This window comes from Prorops nasuta, unplaced genomic scaffold, assembly GCF_024137725.1.
Source record: "Prorops nasuta isolate Cenicafe-Biocafe unplaced genomic scaffold, Cenicafe_Pnas_1.2 PNAS00007, whole genome shotgun sequence".
Classification (NCBI taxonomy): Eukaryota; Metazoa; Arthropoda; class Insecta; order Hymenoptera; family Bethylidae; genus Prorops; species Prorops nasuta.
Genome location: NW_027116804.1, coordinates 2,791,686 through 2,813,703, shown reverse-complemented (window position 1 = coordinate 2,813,703; position 22,018 = coordinate 2,791,686). Strand labels below are relative to the sequence as shown.

General features: G+C 34.7%; 2 protein-coding genes across 3 annotated transcripts; both read right to left on the bottom strand.

Moving 5' to 3' along the window:
- Nucleotides 1–221: 221 nt before the first annotated feature.
- LOC136774800 (trafficking protein particle complex subunit 12) lies at nucleotides 222–3,006 on the bottom strand. 2 transcript variants are annotated; one of them, XM_066729284.1, is made up of 2 exons: nucleotides 2,916–3,006; nucleotides 222–2,783 (listed from the first exon to the last, which is right to left on the bottom strand). In XM_066729284.1, exon 2 carries the CDS (start codon nucleotides 2,720–2,722, stop codon nucleotides 1,220–1,222), a length of 1,503 nt encoding a protein of 500 aa, XP_066585381.1. In that variant the 5' UTR covers nucleotides 2,723–2,783; nucleotides 2,916–3,006; the 3' UTR covers nucleotides 222–1,219. The 2 variants fall into 2 exon arrangements, with proteins under 2 accessions (XP_066585381.1, XP_066585382.1); XM_066729285.1 differs by lacking the exon at nucleotides 2,916–3,006 and having other exon boundaries at nucleotides 222–2,514; nucleotides 2,621–2,671.
- Nucleotides 3,007–20,282: 17,276 nt separating this feature from the next.
- Nucleotides 20,283–21,374, bottom strand: LOC136774867 (coiled-coil domain-containing protein 1-like). Its single transcript, XM_066729345.1, has one exon. The coding sequence runs from the start codon at nucleotides 21,372–21,374 to the stop codon at nucleotides 20,283–20,285; it is 1,092 nt and encodes a 363-aa protein (XP_066585442.1).
- Between the last annotated feature and the right edge of the window lie 644 nt (nucleotides 21,375–22,018).

The window sequence follows — 22,018 nt, the reverse complement described above, 5'->3', positions numbered from 1 at the left end:
TATATTCCTGATTTAGAGAAAACATTTGTTTCATTCAAATATAAATATATTGTTAATAAATAATACATGTGTATTCATTTCAGTACAATGCATATAAATTATATTCATAGGTAAAAAATGAACATGATAGACCACATTATATAATTACTATTATTAATTATTTTGTAATATGTATATATATAAGAAACTGATCTATTACTAATATGTTCAGTTTTTACTTATGAACATAATTGTGTATTGTACAATTCAAACCTATCCTTTATAGTATTTAAATTTGGCGCCATAAGTAAATTTTAATACGCATGCGCATAGATAATTTTAAAGTTGATTATACCCTGACTATTTAAAGTCAACTGTAAGACAACTCTTAAAGGTCGACTTTTAGTAGGCCGATAAATCAGGAATTTTGCCAACTAAAAGTCGACTTATAGTTGACTTTTTGTCAAGATATTGTCAAGAAATAGTAGACTTTCAGTCAACTATGGCAAATCTGAAGTCAGCTATTTGTCGGCTTGCTATAAAGCACTCCTGCATGTATTTTTAGTAACAATTTGTTGTCAGATTCTGTCAATGGATTCTGCTTAGTTTTTGCCAATAAAATGCTAGCAGATTATGTCGTACAGATTCTGTCGTAAATCGCTTTGTCAATTACGGACATAGTTGCGCCTAAATTTGCTAGTATAAGTCTGCTCGACTTCTATGTGTGATTTTTTCAGCAATTTACGGGCAAAATGCTATCAGGGTAGTAACTCAAAGTTTCCCTTTTTGTAAAAAATAAATAAACTTTTTCTAAATATACAATTTATTTAGAAATTTACATTAAATTTTGCAATTACGAATAATAATTTATACCAAAAATACGAACGATCAATATTAATTTCATACAGCAGAACAATTGGAATCAATTACTATTATTAGACCTGTTTAATTTTTAGCACACTTCTATCATTGCAGAAAAAAATCTAGATATAAATGTGACCCGAGGAACGAATAAGGCCATATCTTTATTTATTTTCACTGTTACGCACACACACATGGAGACTTGCAATAACATTATGCGACAAAATTTTACTATAATCGTATGCTGTTTTGTAAGGATTAAATTTTCATGTGCAATTGAAATGCATTGAGAAATATTGTAAAAATATTACTTTATTTTAGTTTATAACCAAATAAATTACTTATATATGTATATATAACTGTATTATGCTAACGTTTCTTATAAATTAAGCTTTAGACACTGTACATCTATTATATCACCTTTATTTCTATTAAGTTGTTTTAGGAAATTTAATTTTGTTTGCATAGATTGTGTAGTGTGTAATTCGTATGATGTACACATGTTTAATAAAGTAGATTCTTGAAGACTTTTTAATGGGTTTTTTGCTACTGTAGTTTCATATAAATGCACTGATGCTCTCAGTTGACCAGTGTATAGTAAACAAATAGCCATATTATTAATTAACATAATATTGAAAGGATCAATGACATTTGCTGCTTGAAAACAGGAATAAGCATCTTGGAAAGCATTTTGGGCTACGGCTGTTAAACCACTATCTATCAATTTGCTTACACTTAACATACTTTTTAGTGAGTTATTATTTTTAAAATATGTTTCTGCTGCAGATACATCTCCTAAATATAAATGTATGCGGCCGATTGCACAGTTTATCATGTCCAACTGCTCAGTAGTCCAGTTAGATAACCCATAAAGAATTTTTAACACATCTATGGCTAAAATATAATTTTTCATTCCAACAGCACAATTAACAATGGATATAAGTATATGAGACTTCCTAAGATTCCATAAAATTATACCATTCTCTTTATTATCAAGATAATCTTTACTATCACTAGTTTCTATATTTGGTGAAGACTTTAAACTTTCTATAATCTTGTTAGTTATTACTAATATCACGTGCAAATTATCTAAAGCAATTGTATATTTTCCACAATATCTTGGGATCTCTGCTAACAGCAATCTAAGTGAGAATGGAGCCATGGAGCCAGACATTGAACCATATACTTCTGGATAAAATTTAAAATACATATCTGGCTTGTCCAAATCCTCAAATGGTATGGACTCAATTTCTAAAATATCGTATTTTTTTAATTTACTCAACATAGATAGCCTGGTATACCATAGTTGTAATGATTGAGGAGTATGTCTATTAGGCTGGTTAATTCGTTCACATTCTTGAGCATAAACTGCTAAAAGTCTTCCAGTTAAATTTACTGCATCCCTATAACATCCAGCTTCTATTAATTTCTTTAATCCTCTCTCATCTTCCGTAACATCTGACATTTTTAACACATTATTATGAATATTTTCATCTTTCCCCAAAAAGTGAACAGCTGTATGTTTTAAAATATCTGGTAAATCTCCTTGTAAAGCAAGTTTAGGCATGGTAAGATTTTCTTGATCAAAGAGATTGTTTTCTTCTGCAGATTTTACTATTGAATTTAAAACTTTCTCAGTTTTTTCAGATGGTATCCACATGTTTGTATACAAATCTGAATAAATATCATTATTAGAAGTCATTTCGGCATCCATATGTGTACTACTAAAATCATTTAAGGAAAATTGTAAAATCTGGTTATCCTTAGTATTTGCCATTACTTTTGTTGAAAAATCTTGATCTCTTGTAGGTGAAACTATTTCATCAAATATTGTATGCATGGTACTATTAAAATAACGGCTTACATCAGTTTCATCACTCATTATTTTGCGTTCAATGTTTTGTTTGAATACTTATATTTTATGTAATCACAGGAAAGTTATTCTGTAACGTTTTCAATAAAAATATAATCTTTTAGAAATGTTAAGACAAGTAGAAAGGTTAGATCACTTTTCTTTGTTTAAATGGATTTTACTTAATGTACTAAATATTTTTAAATTCATTAAAATAGCTTACGCTCGATATCTTTTTCTGGTTTCAAAAACAATAGAAAACTTTATAATTTACTATTTTCAGTTCTACTATTAGGGCCGGTGTCAGTACTCAAAGCAGGCAAGCCTCATATCCAACATGACGGCTTAAAATCTGAGAGCATAAATTTCGATTGGCAGCAGTGACAGGCAATCAAAACCTGACGTCATTTTAATAGGCCAGTAATTTGTAGACGAGTAGTACACGATATTTTGACAGACCTATGGAACCTAGATATTATTAGGTGAATTTAATAAATCAACAATATGTATTAAAGAGAAATGATATTAATTAACAAATAAGATTAGTGTAAAGTTTGAAATAATATAAGTTTTTGTGAATTAAATTGTATTAATATAAAAGAATTCTAGAAATGGTATAAATAAAAGTGTATATCAGACAATTAATAATTTATTTGTATAAATAGGTAGTTATAGTACCCACGCGCGTATTAAACAATATGTTTCATAAACAAAGTTCGTTTTATAAAAATTTCCTAGTATTTTTAACTCAAGTCTCTTTTTAGCTTCAGTCATAAGGCGAGCAAATTGAAATTCTTTTCGGAGTCCTTTTAACACCGTTCTATGGAATAAATTCTTTATTATTTTAGCACTACAACAATTTTTAAAAAGCATTAAAAATATTTATTTAATGCAAATATACAATTTAGAATACATAATATCTTCCGGCCATGTATTAATTATGTTACGTGAGAGGAGATCTATGGACCACATGAAGTATCCTATACTAATCTGAAAAAACAATTAATATATGTATATATTTATATAAATGAATAAGTTGGATATGTATATATATTTTATTTTAGTAACAAACTTTTCAAAATAGTTTTGAATCAAAAATTGACGGTCATTGTCCGTTGGAACGGCATATATTTCGTCAATTTTTAAATCATTTTGCAAACCCCCTTTCCTTTGACACTTATCCCGCCGGGTAATGTTATGTAATACTGCAGTAGCCAATATTACGTTTATGGATCGCTGTGGATTTGTAAAACGCGAACCACTTGTGAATACAGGGAACATGCGGCCCCATACACCAAAGCATCTCTCGACCTAACAGAAAAATCAAATTAAAGAGTATAAAATTGTGTTGATATTTATTATAATTATATTGTTCTTACCATACACCTCGTTCCAATATGCGCTTCGTTATATAGCATTTCAGCAGCAGTTCTTGATTCAGCAAGCGGAGTTATTATATAACGGTGATTGTGGTAGCCACGGTCGCCCAAGACTACACCGTTATTGAACTACAAATAGTCGAGTCTCTGTTTGAGTCGACTATTTTCAAAAATAGTGGAATCATGAGCAGACCCCGGCCACCGTGCGACGATATCTAATATTTCCAACTCGCTGTTAACCAAACACTGGACATTTATGCTGAAGAATCCTTTTCGATTTCTATATATCTCAGCATCTTCGCCTCCTTTATAAAAGAAATGATATCAGATTATAGTTTTTTTAATAATTATATTAAGAAATGTTAGTGTCTCGATAGAAAGTATAAAATTTTATAAAAGCCAAAGAAACGATAACATTAATCTACGCACATATAGATACTTCAATTTTCTTATTTTTAAAAAAATTACCATAAGATCGCACGCGTACATGCACGCAGTCGATTGCTCCGAGAACTCGTATCATGCCAGAAACTAAAAAATTGTTTTTCTCATTTAATATTAAGTCTTCGTGGATCCTGGGCAGTTTGATATATTTTGGCAATAATTCAGCAATTGCCTTCGACACGGTATGTACGATTCTTTGCGCACTTTTCTTGCAAATTGCAGAAAAATCTGCAATCATCTGCAGGTAACTGCCTGTAGCATAGAATCTCAATGCCGCCTGTAGGATAATTGTTGGTGGAATCCTATTACCCCTAAAAAGATAAAAATAATTAGCAGAAAGTTCATGTATTTTATATAACAAACTATGCTAAGAACATATATTCTATAATTTCCCATAACATTTTGGTTTGCGATCCAGCGTATAGTCAATTAAAATTTATTGATTTATTAAAAATTATAATGGAGTATTATTGTTTCCATGTGAGGGATTAACTGGTATTAAATAATAATGATGTCAGCCGATTAAAACCCCATATAACATGAATGCAAGGAAACATATTTATTTTTAAAATTATTAGAGATTAAATTTGTTAAATAACATATAGACTTACCATTCTTGTTGCCGTATCTTATGCTTAATTTGGGACAAAACTTCTTGAAATTGTATTTTAGTCAATCGAAATCGTTGGCGGAAATTTTCATTATTCAATAATTCAAAATAATTAATTTTTTGTCGAATTACTCGCCGATTTATTTGGTGTAGTAAACGCTGTTCCGGCATTTCTTTACCTATTATTTAATGTTAAAGAAAGTCTCGTGTAGTAAAAATTATGGTTCAACGTTAACTAACAATTGACAAGACTAAATTTGTTTTGCATACAACGATATCTTTTTTATGTTAGACATAAAGAGTACACATACATAAACGGCACGGCGCCACCGTAGCCTTATTAAATAAAAGATAATAGTTTCTTGACTTCCGTTTTACATTTCATAGCAGCAATGGATTTGGAAAACCGACAAATCTTTTTCTCTATAATAAAAAAACATTTTAATATAATAGAAAATAAAAAAACAAACGGTGCAACACCCGCTGTAAAAGAGGAAACTTGGGTGAAAATAAAAAAAGAGGTAAAGGAAAGTTTGAGCGGGAATTGGACAAACATATGCCCAAAAAGTACATGGGCAACAATTAAAAGAAAGGCGAGGAAATATAAAGCATCTCAAAGATCAGAGCTTTATAAAACTGGTAATGTAATAATATATTATTTAGATTTTAAATTAACATATTTTATTTTATATTATATATATTTCTAGGTGGTGGACAATCAAATGCTCCATTGGAAGACAATTTTCTGGAGCAAGTGAGCTCTTTATTAGGAAAAACTGCTGTGGGGATTATCGATGTCAAAGACAGCGACTATATTCCCGCACCATCCACTATTCAACAAATATTAGAGGAATCAGAAGAGGACATTGATGACCCACAACCTATTTTCAATGTTAGTTCCGCTTTTATTGCTTTCCATGTCTAACTACATTATATATATGTTTTGCTTTACAGAATCTAGTAAACACACAAAATATTGCAACTTGGTCCAATGATAGGAGCACCAAATTACTAAAGCGGCCAATTGCTACACCCTTACAATATGTAAGAGAAAAAGCCGAAGACGCAATGAACCGAAACAAAGGTACAACACGTGAATCAGAAGGAATGGATTCAAGTATCGAAAACTTTTAGATACGAAAATAGAAGTTCAAGAATGGAAACTTCTCTATTATAAAAGAATAGCGGAAATAGCAGAAGAAAAATTAACACGATTAAAAAACATTCAATAGGTGAAGATACAACATTGCAAAACAAAATTATCAGTATTCGCGTTATTTTATTTAATTTTTATTAGTTTTAAAAATTTCTGTTAGTATACATATTACTATTTATAATTACAAAAGATACAAATTTGTTCACATTTTTTCAAAACTAAATGTATAATAAAGAATATAGTTAACTTTACAAAAAATACACTTGAATTTATTTATATCGAAATGTGTGTTAATAAGATACAAATATAAATGTCACTACTTTCCTGGACATTTTCATGTTTGGAATTTTTCTAATATTAAATTTGACTGCGTTTGTAAAGTGATTTGGGAGAAATGCATCAGTGGTTAAGAATGTATTGGATACACACAATGGAAGTTGTAATACCACTTGCATTTATATCATTGTACTTTTTCTAGATGCAATGTTAATAACAAGTTTTCGAGCTTATCATTATTACTTCCATCGAGCAAAATTATCCTTAATAAATGAAGTATAAAATGTTTAGATATCAATAGTATATTCTTTAAAATTTGTTATAGGAATGATGATACTAAAATAATGATAAAACCAAGGAATAGTTGCTAAAGCTATATCCTGAAAGAATAAATTGATAAACAAACACAATAGGCATTTTAATTTTCTATGTATGGAATACTTTCCTAGAGTTTGGCTCGTTCTACTAACTCACCCTACATGGAGTTTTGACTTGAGATAGAAAATAGAAAAATAAATACCCTATTATAGCTAAAAGTCATTACAAATTTTCTTCAGTTCAGCAATTTTCATTCTTGCACATTTTCATTTATAAACTGATTTTCTTTTCTTGCTTGGTCTCATTTATGAAATTGAGCTTTCATTTCTTTCAATCTTTCTTCATCTTGATGGCCATTCGCATTATAAAAACTCCTGTTCATCAATGTCAATGAAAAGAGAGCTATAACTCAATCACTTTCGAAAGTTTTTACGACAGCATCTTGACTGAAATACAGTGTAAGATATTACTAAAAATTCTACATGCTTGAAATCTAAGCGACATAAGAAATTGATTATTTACTTCACTTTGTTTAAACCATATTAGAGCTGTACGTGCACATTAATACGGAAAGTTAATCTAAAGAACTAGTAATTTAAACCAGTCCTGCACTCAAAATCTTCAGTAACTACATCATCAGTAAACTGCATCTGTTATTATAAGATAAAATTAATTATCATCAATGTTGAATATAATAAAATAATTAGTAAAAATATCTGCTTTATATTATAGTTACTTACAAAAGTTCTATCTTGATTAATCATTTTTATTTCATTCTTTCAAAACAATGCCTTTGTCATACAAACCTGTCAAAATATTGTGTACTACTCGTCTACAAATTACTGGCCTATTAAAATGACGTCAGTTTTTGATTGCCTGTCACTGCTGCCATTCGAAATTTATGCTCTCAGATTTTAAGCCGTCATGTTGGATATGAGGCTTGCCTGCTTTGAGTACTGGCACCGGCCCTTAGGGAAATTTGGACAATTTCGTTAACCTTAGATACATTGGGTGCATCCAGAAGCACAGCTGTTCAGTGGGCGCTTACTGAGCGCTCACAAGTAGCCGATTGGTGAACGCTAAGCGATATACTGGACGTGTCAGTGCTGCCAGATAGTTTTCTGACAGTATCGTATCTAAAATCAGTAAATTATCGTATTTTCATAAAAATTATCGTACACATGTAGATATACGTTTAAAAAAATTATTTTTATTTAAAATTTACAACATGAACAGTAATTACATATTTTTTAGTTATAAACAAAAATGAGCTTTTCTATTAGTACACTGTTCAAAACTGAATCATGTACAGGTATAGTTTCTGCTTCCCTATACTATCTTGTAGCAAAAATGCTTCTCGCAAAATTGATTCATGTCCACTGTTCAAAACTGAATCATGTACAGGTATAGTTTCTGCTTCCCTATACTATCTTGTAGCAAAAATGCTTCTCGCAAAATTGATTCATGTCCATCCAGTCCATTTCAACTCCTCTATACTATCTTATAGCAAAAATTTAAAGACAACAGCAGACGAAACGCGACATCGACAAATATGAAGATGACGTTTTGGACGTAGTAAAAGTATTATCCAGAAAGCATATTATTTATGTTGGAAATGTAGGGATGTCGAAAAATGGAATGGAAAATAATGCAAATATGGTGCATATATATAATATTATTTATCAAGTATAAAAGGGAAGAGATCGGATGCAATTTACAACCTATAAAGAGGAAAAAGCATCAGATAAGTATCGGGAGCAGCAAGTCAGAAGAAAGATTAATTTAACAAAGCAGAATATTCTTTAATCTTTCTTCTGACTTGCTGCTCCCGATACTTATCTGATGCTTTTTCCTCTTTATAGGTTGAAAATTGCATCCGATCTCTTCCCTTTTATACTTGATAAATAATATTATATATATGCACCATATTTGCATTATTTTCCATTCCATTTTTCGACATCCCTACATTTCCAACATAAATAATATGCTTTCTGGATAATACTTTTACTACGTCCAAAACGTCATCTTCATATTTGTCGATGTCGCGTTTCGTCTGTTGTTGTCTTTAAATTTTTGCTATAAGATAGTATAGAGGAGTTGAGATGGACTGGATGGACATGAATCAATTTTGCGAGAAGCATTTTTGCTACAAGATAGTATAGGGAAGCAGAAACTATACCTGTACATGATTCAGTTTTGAACAGTGTACCAGCGTTGCCAAGTGTAGTATAATTATACTACCGTAGTATAATTTTCCTATAGCGTAGTATCCTTAGGATACTACGCTACAGTTTCTGTTCCCTGCGGGATCCTACGCTATAGTTTCTGTTCACTGCGGGATCCTACGCTACAGTTTCTGTCCTTGCGGGATACTATGTTTTGGCCATTAATCTTGAGTCAGGGCGAGGGGAAGTTAGAATCAGAGGGGCGAGGGGATTTTTAGGGAGTTTGTCCGTAGCTGTCAAATGGCGCGATTAACCCTCAATTTTATATCATCAACAAAAATAATATTTTCGGAAAACGATTGTGGAAAAGAAGGAAGGATTTTAATAAATAACAGAGAAGACAAAATATATCAGATGAGTATAAATTAATAAAAAAAATGAAAATTATTGTGAATTTTTAAGAAAATATACTTTGTGGTTATTTTATTTTGGTTACAGTTGAAATCCGGTTATGATGACTTTCAATTAAGGAAAAAAGTAATTATAGACTAATAAATGAAATAGAGTATTAAAACATGAAGCACTTCTCTGTATGGCCCAGTCATTTCAATAATTGTGACTTAATGTTATAATAGTGAATGTGTAAGCGATTAGTCCATATACAACAAACTCTTATTGTAAATTTAATAATCTTGTATGACAATGTTTTAATTGCTATTATTTTAAATTAAAGCTAGTTTAATGAACATATTTTTATTTCATCCCTTTCTCAAAATTCTAAACACATGGTAATTACCTATTCTTGTAGTAGTCATATATTCGTTAAATTACATACAAAATTACAACTGTTTTATATTTGTAAAGCATAGCTGTTTGTTGCAATGATTTTTATTATTCAATGTGAGACAAATCGCATTTTGTTTAGGCAAATGTCTTATTTATCCGCCACATCCTTCCATATCTTATGTAACATTTATTTGCCTTGTTAGTTCTTTCTTTTAGTTTTCAAAATATACGATTAATTTTTTGCTATTTTTATATACACTCAGATATAGCTATTCTATTGACTAATTAATCTTATAAATTTCAAGATGATTGGTAAACCATTGTTCTATTAAAGTTGAAGAATGGACACTTGAATTATTTTACTTATAATGTTTGGCATCTCTTCCATAGGATATCTTCTCTTTAAATTTGAGAGGATGTTGTTCTCCAATACATTTAATGATACTGCTGAATTTATCTTGCTTTTAGCTTCAAATAATTCACATTTGGATATCCTTCCTCAATATATAATACATATTTTGTTAGTCCTATTTGTTTGTGAAATTTATCTGTTCTAAAACCTGAATTAAACCAGTTACTAGATATATAATATATCATTTTCAAAGAATTGATATTTTTCTATCAATCTTAACAATATCATAATAGATGTTGTTATGTCCTGACTTGTATAGTAAGCTCAGGAACAGTTTTTGTTGTGGGCTCCAGTGACCGCTACCTACCAGCTGGTAGTAGTTTTAGGAAATTCGATGAAGGATTCGTGTAGAAGGATGCAGCACACTCAAAGTAGACTTCGATAATTTTTAATGGTTTTTTTTATTTATTAACCGTAACAGGTATAATAGCCTTGCAAGGCTGTTTTCGTTGAGGATAGATTTAGAACTGTCTTAAAGACAAATCGAGTTAACCGACGCAGGGTCCTAGATCGTGATCCAGGGAGATGGCTAAGCCAATCAAAACATTTTCTAAAATGAGTTTATCCTATCTTTGGCCAATAGAAAAAAAAGCATCTTAGAGTGAGTGGGAGGTAGAATTCTCTCACGGACTTAGAGTCGCACGATGCAAGATGCAAACGTCGACAAAGATAAGGTCCCGGCGACGGTGCCTACAGATTCTGGCATATGGGAACACATTCAATTATCCTATTTCTTTTAATAAAATAGTTTTAGTTTTTCGGGATTAATTGGTTAGGGACGTAACACTTCCCTCCTTAGAGATAGATCGTCCTCGATCATTTGTTTAAGATGTTAATCCCATAAGCCACAATGTTGCAGTCCATAACTTAATTCTAGAATGATTACATGGTTTGATTATAATATATTGGTATGTCGACCTGTGTAGAGTGACTTAAAAGTTATTAAGCTTACATACAGTAGGCTAGAAGCGAAGGCTCGCTTTGATTTGCTTACATTTATACAAAATGTTTATGATGCGCTTAAATTTATAATCTAGGGTACAGGTCTTGAGAAATAGGTGGGTTAAGGTGAGGCATCTCTTGACCAGGAATCGGCTGAGGTAGGTCATGGGGGATAGGTTTAAAGGACTCGTTGCGCTTTGGTTTAGTGGAGGGGGCGATAGGGATAGCGTACGTCCTATTTCCCTGTTCGTTTTTCACGGGGTTTTCTACGTCCGAATTAGGTTTTCTTGATTTAGTATGTATTACAAAATTAGCTAAGGTATTCCATATGGCGGCGAGTAACCAAACGCTCCATCCTACCACCGAATGGATAGCGTATCCATTTATTAGAGCATCTAATACGAATTTTATTGCTTTAATTATCACGAAGATTCCTAATAATGCGGCACTAATATTTCCGATTGAGTTTAGAAAATTAAAGAACTTGTCCCATGATTTTTTTATTTGGCTCTGGAGTGTTGCCTCATCTAGGAGACTATTGATTCGTAAGTTATGATTCCCGTCATTGTGCCCTGTGGCTTCGCGAGATATAGTATGGATTATGGCGGGTTTTTCCATCGGAAACATAATATTTTCATGTAGTCTTAGTATGTCTTGGTTGGAATAAATTCCACTCGCGGCCAGGTTATGCGGCGATTCGTATGTGAAATTTGGAGAGGGCGACGCAGTTAATTTCATAGGGGGGATAGCCCTACTGACTTGCGGCGTAAATTCGAGCCACGTGTTATTGATAAGATAGGTAGATGCGAGAATTTTATTGCATTCGGTATGATCTCCATTTTTAAGTAATATTTTTGTTATGGGGGTCATGAAGTAACTGTCATTACCCTTGAAGACTGGTAGCTGATTATAACACTCAGTAGTTTCGCGTAGACTTACTTCTACCGGTAAACATTTGACAATGCGAATAGTGTCTCCGGTTCTAATTGACGTGTAACCAAATTTTCTCATAAATAAATACGCGAAATAAGCAGGATCCTGAGGTTGATAGCCTAATTGAGTTTTCAGGAGTTCATTTTTAATTTTACATTGTTCTACCGTGAGTAGATTATACAATTTCGCGATCTGGTTTCTCATTTTCTTTTCAACGTAGACTATTTTAGAATTCACATATGACAGAATGTCCATATCTCGCGTGGCTAGAGAAGTCCTTTTAGTAAAGAATTTACCGTCCTTATCGTCTATAATAAATAGAGTAGGGTGTTCGGTTTTCTGTATTTTATATCCGCATACCATTTGGTAGGTACTGACGGCTAGGGCAAAGGAGGGATCCCCTATAGCAACTGAATAGATTTCTTGGCCTAGTTTTTCTAGTGCGTCTCCCCTAATGTTTTCCGCGGGCCCCTCATAAAGCACGTTGTAGTACGAGAATTTGCATTGGTCCGTTTGAATTACGTCCCAGTAAGTATTACCGCCCTCCGTGTCTAGGCAGTGGCCTTCTAGATAAGTGCAACGAACTCCAGAGCGTAGTACGATTTGATTCGTCAATAAATTGATCTGAGCGTCATATTCTAATATCGTGAATTTAATTACTCCGGTGACGATCACGTTATTCCAAGACCCGTAGTAATCCGAATATCTTTCGCCTTGGCAAGTGCCTTCGTTAGTTACAGTTCCGGCGAACGTCACGGCACGAGAAGTAGTTCCGTTAATTGGTATTTGGTTGAAAATAGTGTTTTTCCCGTTATACATGTTGGTATGAAATATTTTTAGACAAGCTTCGCGAGAGGTATCCTCTATGTATTCCGCGAGTCCTAAATTTACCATGGAAATGTGGGAGTGCATTCCACAATGATAAATTAATCTTTTCACTTCAATTTTGCATTGTTTGACAGGTATCGAATGGAAATTTTGGGACTGTAGGAGTTGGATTTTAGTTTGGGTGACCTTGGGTTTCGGAATAGGTTCCACGCATTCTTCTAATTCTATTGCATTGAAATTACTTATTTCTGTAATTGGCGTTCCACAGTCGAAGGCGATGAAACCTGAGCATGATCTTATCGCACACAGCGTCAGCGTGACGAGAACTGCGTGGTACATTGTCATCTGAAAATGTCATGCTACTTAGTAAAGGCTAACTTAACTCTATCGCAATGAACGATTTTTTTCTTATTCTTAGACATTTCTATTTCTAAATTATTAGATTCTGGAATGACTCCAGTTATGAGATAAGGTCCCTTATAATTATCATCCAGTTTACCATGCTTGATATTGTTTGTAAGGTAGACGTGTTGTCCCGGTTCGAATACGACGGGGTTTACGTTTTTGTCATACCTTTCTTTCGATTTTAACTTAGACCTCTCGAGGCGCGTACGAGCGTCGTTTAGCATTTCAAGATAACGGTTTTTTCGATTTTGCGTATACTCGTCCACTGTAATTGCATTATCCAAGGAAGGAAATTTGGAAGGGATTCGTGCAGGTTTGCCAAAGGCTAACTCAATGGGAGTATATCCAGTGGCTTCGTGCTTACTGGTATTGTAATTGAATACGGCAGTGGTTATCCACTTGTCCCAGTCTTTCCTGTTGGTGTAGCTCTTAAGGTAGTCAACCAATACTTGGTGACTTCTTTCGAGACATCCGTTTGATTGAGGGTGAAAGGCCGTGGTCCTGATTTGTTCAATTTGCAAGGATTTTGTCATGCTTTTCATAATTTTCCCTACAAAATTTGTACCTTGATCGGTTAGGATAATCTTTGGGCAGCCAAACTTGAGGATTAAATGTTCCAATAATGCATTGGCTATATCGTCAGCAGTGGCTCTGGATAGAGGGATGGCGAGGCTGTATTTGGTTAATGGGTCTTGCATAGTTAGTATATATCGATTGCCTTTTTCAGAAATTTCGAAGGGTCCTACTATGTCCATGGCAATTTTATCGAAAGGTTCCATGGGAGTATCTGTGAGTATCATTGGTTGTTTTGTTTTTATTCGGACCAATTTCTTTCGTTGACAGACCTCACAGGTTCTGACGAAGTCTTCGATGTCAGCCTTCATATTATCCCAATAATAATTTTTCCTAATCCTGGCATAGGTTTTAACCATTCCCTTGTGTCCTCCCAAGGGTGACGAGTGATTTTCTTTCATAATTTCTTCTTTATCTTCGAGTGACGGTATGGTGATTAATTCTTGACAAACAGTGATTATAATGTCACTATCTTGCACGGCGCTCTCTAGTAAAGTTACCATTCTGTTCCAAGTAGTGTTACCGAATCTTTCTTGGTAATTCGATATCCTGGCAGAGAAGAGGTCGTATTTAGTCATTTCAGTTTTTAAATTGGAAAAAGCAATACGTAGGTCAGTTTCGTTAGGGACATTGGTAGAGATGTCAAGTATAGAAACATATATGACTTTAAAAATACCTTTCCCTTGTACAATGACTGTGCCGATGGGATAGTTTGTTTGCTTTATTTTGGGATTTCCTATTGAATTTAATAAAGACCCGTTGGATCTAATTAAATATATTATGTGGTCCTTCCTCATGGTTAAGTTATCCCTTGATATGATTAAGTTTTTCTTCAAGTTATTGAGTTTGGGATCACCTGATTTTTTTCTTGCGTCATTTTCTGAGTTATACGAGGCACAGCTAGTGGTCGGTGACGCGTCAGCTGACTCTTCATGGTAGTAGCTAGGAGAGTCTTGGAGATATGCAAATGGATTGGTCCGAAAATTATATAGTTCTGGACATGAAGAATAATCATTCTCTTTATGAGTAATCGTTTCTTTAATCGTCTCGGTAGATGAATTTGCAAAATTATCAGTATCATTTTCTGTTCCTGGCGTGAACAGGGCATTGGTAGAAGGGGCAATAGTAGTATCATTAGGTCTAATTAATTCGTTTGATTTAGTGATTCTGCGTAAGGGAGTACTGGAAGGTAGTCCGGCCTCGTTTCTTGTGTTAATGATTGGCGATTCACTTGACATCTGAGGTTGTTTGGGGTCGATTAAATCGTTTCGCGAGGTAGTATCTCGGTTCATAGTGATTTCGCTGGCATTGAATGGTGAATTACTCGTGGTATTCGGATGCGTTTCTCCCGTGTTGTCAGAATCTTGGGCGATTGACCTTTCTGAGCTTGTTTCGACAGTCGTTTCTAATTCGCTATCGATTGTTTTATTTTGGTAGGATTCTGATTCTAAACCCTTAAGAGTTTTTGGGATTTTGTTTCTTTCCCTTAATTGATAGCGACACCAATCTCTTGGTTCGCTAGAAGTAGCATCTGATTTTCCTCGCGAAATTTGTTGTTGTGAGTAGGAGGAGGCTTTATAATCGGGGTCTTTGTTGACACTGGGTTTTGCCGATTTTAAAATGGATTTAGGTTTGGTGGTATCCGTTTTTGTAGCAGGTTTCCTGGGTGGAACATTCAGGACGACTTTCTTCTTAGATACAGTTCCAGTTTTTGGTGCCGAGGTCGAAGAAGTTCCGGGTTGCGTTTTTAACGTAGCTGACGCCCCTTCCTTTGGTTGATCAGGCCTAGGTAAAGGCGCTACTCCTTGCGCAGGAACTCTTCTAGTCGTTCCAGTGCTAGTTCTGGTTGAAGATGATGTTAGTCGCCCAGAAGTAGATTGTCCAGAGGTTTTCTTGGAGGAATTCCAGTATACTTCCGCTGTTTCGATGGGGTTTCGAGATAAAGCGTCGGCGTTAGTATTATTTTTGCCGGATTTATAGACTATTTTGAAGTCGAAATCTTTGAGCCTCTCTCTCCATCTCATTACACGCGACGTGGGGTCGTTCATATTTTGTACCCAAGCTAAAGGTCGATGGTCGGTGTAAAGTATAAACGTTCTACCATACAGGTAAGGTCTGAAGGTTTTGAGGGCAAACACTGTGGCTGCCATTTCCTTTTCTGTAGTAGAGTAATTTTGCTCGGCTTTGTTTAGGACGCGCGAAGCGAAGGCTATGGGCCTGTCTTGACCAATTTCTCCTTGTGATAAGATAGCTCCAAGCGCGTAACCTGATGCGTCGGTAGTAACGATGAATTGTTTTTCAAAGTCGGGATATTGGAGAATTGGTGCCTCGCAGAGTCTATCCCGTAAAGACGTGAAAGCTTCCTGTTGGGAAGGTGTCCATTCGAACGTTACGTTTTTACTTGTTAGATCCGATAATGGTTTGGCTAATTCAGCGAAGTTTTTAATAAAGCGTCTGTAATATCCAGCCAAGCCTAGGAATTTCCTGACGTTTTTGCGACTTCTCGGAGTCGGAAATTCTTTTACGGCCTTAATTTTGTCTGGATTAGGTTTGACTCCATCCGCGGAAATTATATGTCCTAGGTATTTTACTTCAGTGCGTAGGAATTCGGATTTGTCAATTTGTAAGTGTAAGTTTGCTTCTCTGAGACGTTCCGCGAGTTTCTCGAATTTCTTAGCGTGTTCCTCGAGTGTTCGGGCATAAATAACTATATCGTCCATATATACGAATAATTCGTTGCCTTGCAGACCGCGTAGAATCTGATCCATTAGTCTTTGGAAGGTCGCGGGGGCATTTTTCAACCCAAAGGGCATTCTATTAAATTCGTAGTGACCGTTAGGAGTGGTGAAGGCTGTCTTTTGTTTGTCGTCTGGATGCATTTCGATTTGATGAAACCCGGACGCGAGGTCTAAAATCGAGAAGAATTTGGCACCTCCCAGCTGATCTAGGATATCGGTTATGAGAGGGATAGGGTAGGCATCTCCTATCGTTTTGTCATTTAGTTTTCGATAGTCTATAACTAACCTCCATCTTTTGTTTCCCTTTGAGTCGGGCCTCTTGGGGACGATCCATAATGGTGAATTATACGGTGACTTTGATTGCTCTATTATGTTAAATTCTAACAAATTTGAGACTTGTTCTTGAATCTCTCCCTTTTGAGCAGGGGGAAATCTGTATTGCCTGGTATTAATGGGAATATTGTCCACCGTAAGGATTCGGTGAGTGGTAGCGCTCGTGGCCTTGAGAGGTTCGCCTGGTAGATAAAATATATCTTCAAATTCAGTGACGATCTCCATCACGTGTTCTTTCTCTTCGGAGTTTAGATGATCTAACCTTATGAGTTCCAAAATTCTCTCTGGCCTATTTTGGTTAATAGGACCGTTAGGGGAGCTAGTGGCATTCTCTTGATTATCCTCGTCTATGCTCGTATCGAATGGATACAGTGAAATTACGGGTACATCTAATTCTATGTCCTTGTCGAGAGTATTAACAACGTATACGTAGGCGATGCCATTATCGTTAGTAACCAATGCTTCTCCTACAAGAATACCGTCTTGAATTTTTAGTGGAGGCAAATAGCCTTCTCTAAGTTCCGATTCGCTAGTCCTCACGTACATTAGGGTTTTGTGCCTAGCCTTTAAGAGGACCCTTTCCTTATCAAGGAAAGGAATGATTACTCCTCCGAGTTCCAAGTACTTATTTTTGAAATCTAATTTCCCACCTTGTTTGGTGAGCAGAGGACTTCCTAAAATTCCGGCGTAAGGGATTGGTAGTTCGTCCGATATAACATGAAACTGACAGGGTTGATTTTGGATAGTGAGATTGAGATGACCCAGCGTTTTGGGCTGGTCTTTTTCGGATATCCCATTAAGTGTATAAATCTCTTGTGAGTTGATAAGAGAGGGTTCCCTGATTTCGGAGTACTTGATGAGGTTCAATTGTGAACCACTGTCTATTAGGAATTTGGATTTTGGGTTTTTTAGTTCCTTGGAATTTAAAAGGAGAGTAGGAGGATTTATGTTCTCTAAGGCTTTGGCGAATTTACAGTGGGCGATTAACGGAGGCTGAATTTCGTTTTTTATTAATTTTGTGAGCTCGACTCCACGCTCGAACGTGGAGGGTTTTTTCCGTTTCCCGAATCTTGACTCAAGTTTTTTTGATTTTTATTTCTTTTTTCATTATTTCGAATTCGGGTTCTACACTCATCGATCGCATGACCGGTTTTTTTACAATATCTACACACAATAAGTTTCTTGTCTCCGGTTTTCTTTTCGCTATTGGAATCAGTATTTTGTGACTCCTTTTTGGGTTGCTTGTCTTTAAACCAGCAATCCTCCGATGAGTGATTGGTTCTCGTACAATGATCGCATTTGTCTTTCGTTTTCGCGGTCGGAGTTGCCATCGCTATCCTAAAACTTTCCTTCGATTTGTTCGATCTAAAGAATTTTTTTTCTCGGCTTATTGAATGTCTATCGGCCAGTTTAAATCCGTCTTCTATTATTCCTTCTAGAGTCGGGTAAGAATTGCTTAGAAAATTCTTGATTATTTCCGGAAGTGCTCGATGATACAGTTTTGCGATAAATCTATTAATAAATTCCGAGGCAGACAAGCATTTATATTCTTCCGTGTACTTTATTAGTATCAAAGCTAGTTTTCGGAAACGGCACGCGAGGTCGGCTATGGATTCTCCGTCTTGAAGATCGAGTTTCACTGCTTCTTCTATATGCTCTACGAGTTCATCTCCGCGGCGGAAATTTTCAGATAGCGCGTCGGCTAGTCCTTGCAACGTTTCGATATTTAACGGTTTTAGTCGTTGCTGCACTTTTTCTCCGCAGTGTTTAATTGCTTGGAAAACTAATTCTTCTTCGTCAACTTTGTCTACGTATCTCCTTGCATTAAGTATTTTCTTAACTAGTCTGTTTAGATCTAATGGGTCGGTCCCGTCATAGCTAGGAAGACCCTCGATTACGCTTTTAACGATGTTTCTCTGATCGGAACAACTAATATTCGCGACGGAACGTTCTCCGACGGATTGATTCCCCGAGGGGATCGATCTACTCACATAAGGACCGTGCTCGTCAGGCATATCGATTTTTTTAGACTTACTATTTAATCGTGGAATAACGAGGTGAGTAGAGTCGTCGATGAGCGATGATGCGGTGCAATCGTTGGTTGAAGTTGTAGTCGTTGGAAGAGGTTACCCAAGCAGAATTTGGCAAGGCGGCTAATTTGATGTTGATTCCAATTCAGTGTTGGATAGGCGATAGGATGCTTCGTTCAGCGTTGTCCAGCGAGTTACCAAATATTATGGCGAGTCCTCGATGATTTTCCCAAAGAGCGGTATCCCACTTCTGACACCAATTGTTATGTCCTGACTTGTATAGTAAGCTCAGGAACAGTTTTTGTTGTGGGCTCCAGTGACCGCTACCTACCAGCTGGTAGTAGTTTTAGGAAATTCGATGAAGGATTCGTGTAGAAGGATGCAGCACACTAGTAGACATGCTAGGCCGGTTCTGGCCCCCCCCACTCCTGTCCACTCGGCTGAGCCTGGTTGCGAGGTAGTGGGGGGAGCCAAGAAGTGCTAAGCGGTGGTGGTGGGGGAAATCGGAGGCTCCACGTGAGCTCGCAGCAAGTATGGGCGAGAGGGTTGCGGGGGTGCGGGAGGATACTTGCAGCATTTTGACATCACACCCCCACTCCTCTGACGTCAGGTCTCAGTTAGTAAAAGCAATTTCCTAGATGGTAAAACAGATTCTCCCTGCGTTTTTTTTTGCTCGCGTAACCTTGAATCTTTGCAGCATGCTACTACCCCGTTGAACCCCCTTTACCCTAAATGTAGCTGAGTATGTTACTTTTTTCCATAGCTCAGCAATTTTTGAACTAATATATAATAGCATGCACAAACACAATTTTATAAATCAACAAAACAAAAATAAACCTTATTATATATGTTTTTATTGTAATAACAGTTAATTATAAAATGGTATTATTGAAATATACATTGATTAAAATGTTGATAATATAAATGTACAATGTTACATTTTTTTAAGTTATATATTTTCAGAAGATAATAGTTCAACAATTACATCTCGTTTTTCTTGACCCAATCTTCTCCTTTCAGTGCTTGAAGCCACGGTAATAAAGCTGCTGGTTCACACATATAACATGCTTTTTTTTAAAAAGACTACTCTATTTTAAAATGATATTTTTAATTCGAAACTTCGTAACTATGAGATAGTAATTCCTGCTATAAGACCTTTTTAAAGCGTTCTTGACAGATGTCAGTGTTAACTGAAAAGTACATACAATCATCATATGCATTCAATATTACTACGTAAAGGCTAGAATGCTATAAATATACACCTATTCGTTTACTTCATCTTCAGTTATCATGACATTCTCGCTGTCGATTATTCCAGTAACTTTATTATTTTCAAAAATCGAGAAATTGTCCTCAATATCATCACTATTATCACTGTCAATTATTTCAATTACAGTATCAGCATCATCAGAATCATCTACATTGAATACTTCGTTTACTTCATCTTCAATTATCATGTCATTCTCGCTGTCGATTATTCCAGTAACTTTATTATTTTCATAAATCGAAAAATTGTCCTCAATATCATCACTATTATCACTATTAATTATTTGAATTACAGTATTAGCATCATCAAAATCATCTGCGGTCAATACTTCAGTTACTTTATCTTCAACCATTGTCTCGTTCTCACCGTTGATCATTTCAATAACATCAATACATTCCTCGCTACAATCATCACTATTATCACTATTATCACTGTCAATTATTTCAATTACAGTATTAGCATCATTAGAATCATCTACATTGAATACTTCGTTTACTTCATCTTCAATTATCATGTCATTCTCTCTGTTGATTATTCCAGTAACTTTATTATTTGCAAAAATCGAAAAATTGTGCTCAATATCATCACTATTATCACTGTCAATTATTTGAATTACAGTATTAGCATCATCAAAATCATCTGCGGTCAATACTTCAGTTACTTTATCTTCAACCATTGTCTCGTTCTCACCGTTGATCATTTCAATAACATCAATACATTCCTCGCTACAATCATCACTATTATCACTATTATCACTGTCAATTATTTCAATTACAGTATTAGCATCATTAGAATCATCTACATTGAATACTTCGTTTACTTCATCTTCAATTATCATGTCATTCTCTCTGTTGATTATTCCAGTAACTTTATTATTTGCAAAAATCGAAAAATTGTGCTCAATATCATCACTATTATCACTGTCAATTATTTGAATTACAGTATTAACATCATCAGAATCATCTGCGGTCAATACTTCAGTTACTTCATCTTCAATCATTGTCTCGTTCTCACCGTCGATTATTTCAATAACATCAATATATTCCTCGCTACAATCATCACTTATAATTTCCTCACAACGTTGCATATTTGTATTAATTTGAAATAGTAATTCAAATAATAAGTTCATATCCCTTTCAATTTCATTTAATATATTGTCACTACAATTGTATATAACTTTAATATTAACCATTGAAATAGTTTTTCTTCAAAATGTCCCCTTTACTTTAAACTGTTAAAACAGAGGATGAAACAAAAATCTAATGAACTGTTTAGAGCTACTCAAGTATTTAAAACATTTCCACCACCAACTACCTTAATAAAAGACACCCTTTCAACAGAAACGTTGGAGGTGTGTGTACTTATCATTCGTATTTTATTTCGTTTGATGGAATTACACCCTACTTTAGATAAGCAAACACATATCATCATCTTGCTAAGCGATGAAACCAAAATCATCGTGAGAATCAACGTAATAGAGTTTCAAGGCAGAAACGTTTAAGGTATAACACATACACATGCTTTTAATAAAAGAAGAAGAATAATTTTATTAATAAGCCTATGTCGTTTAATTCTTAAATATGATATATATTAGAAAGATTTGTATGAACGATGTATGTTTCGGATGTGCAAATACTTTTGATGCTTCAGATATACAATCATACGCATGCTTTTAATAGAAGAATGATTTTATTAATAAGCCTAGGTCGTTTAATTCTTAAATATAATACA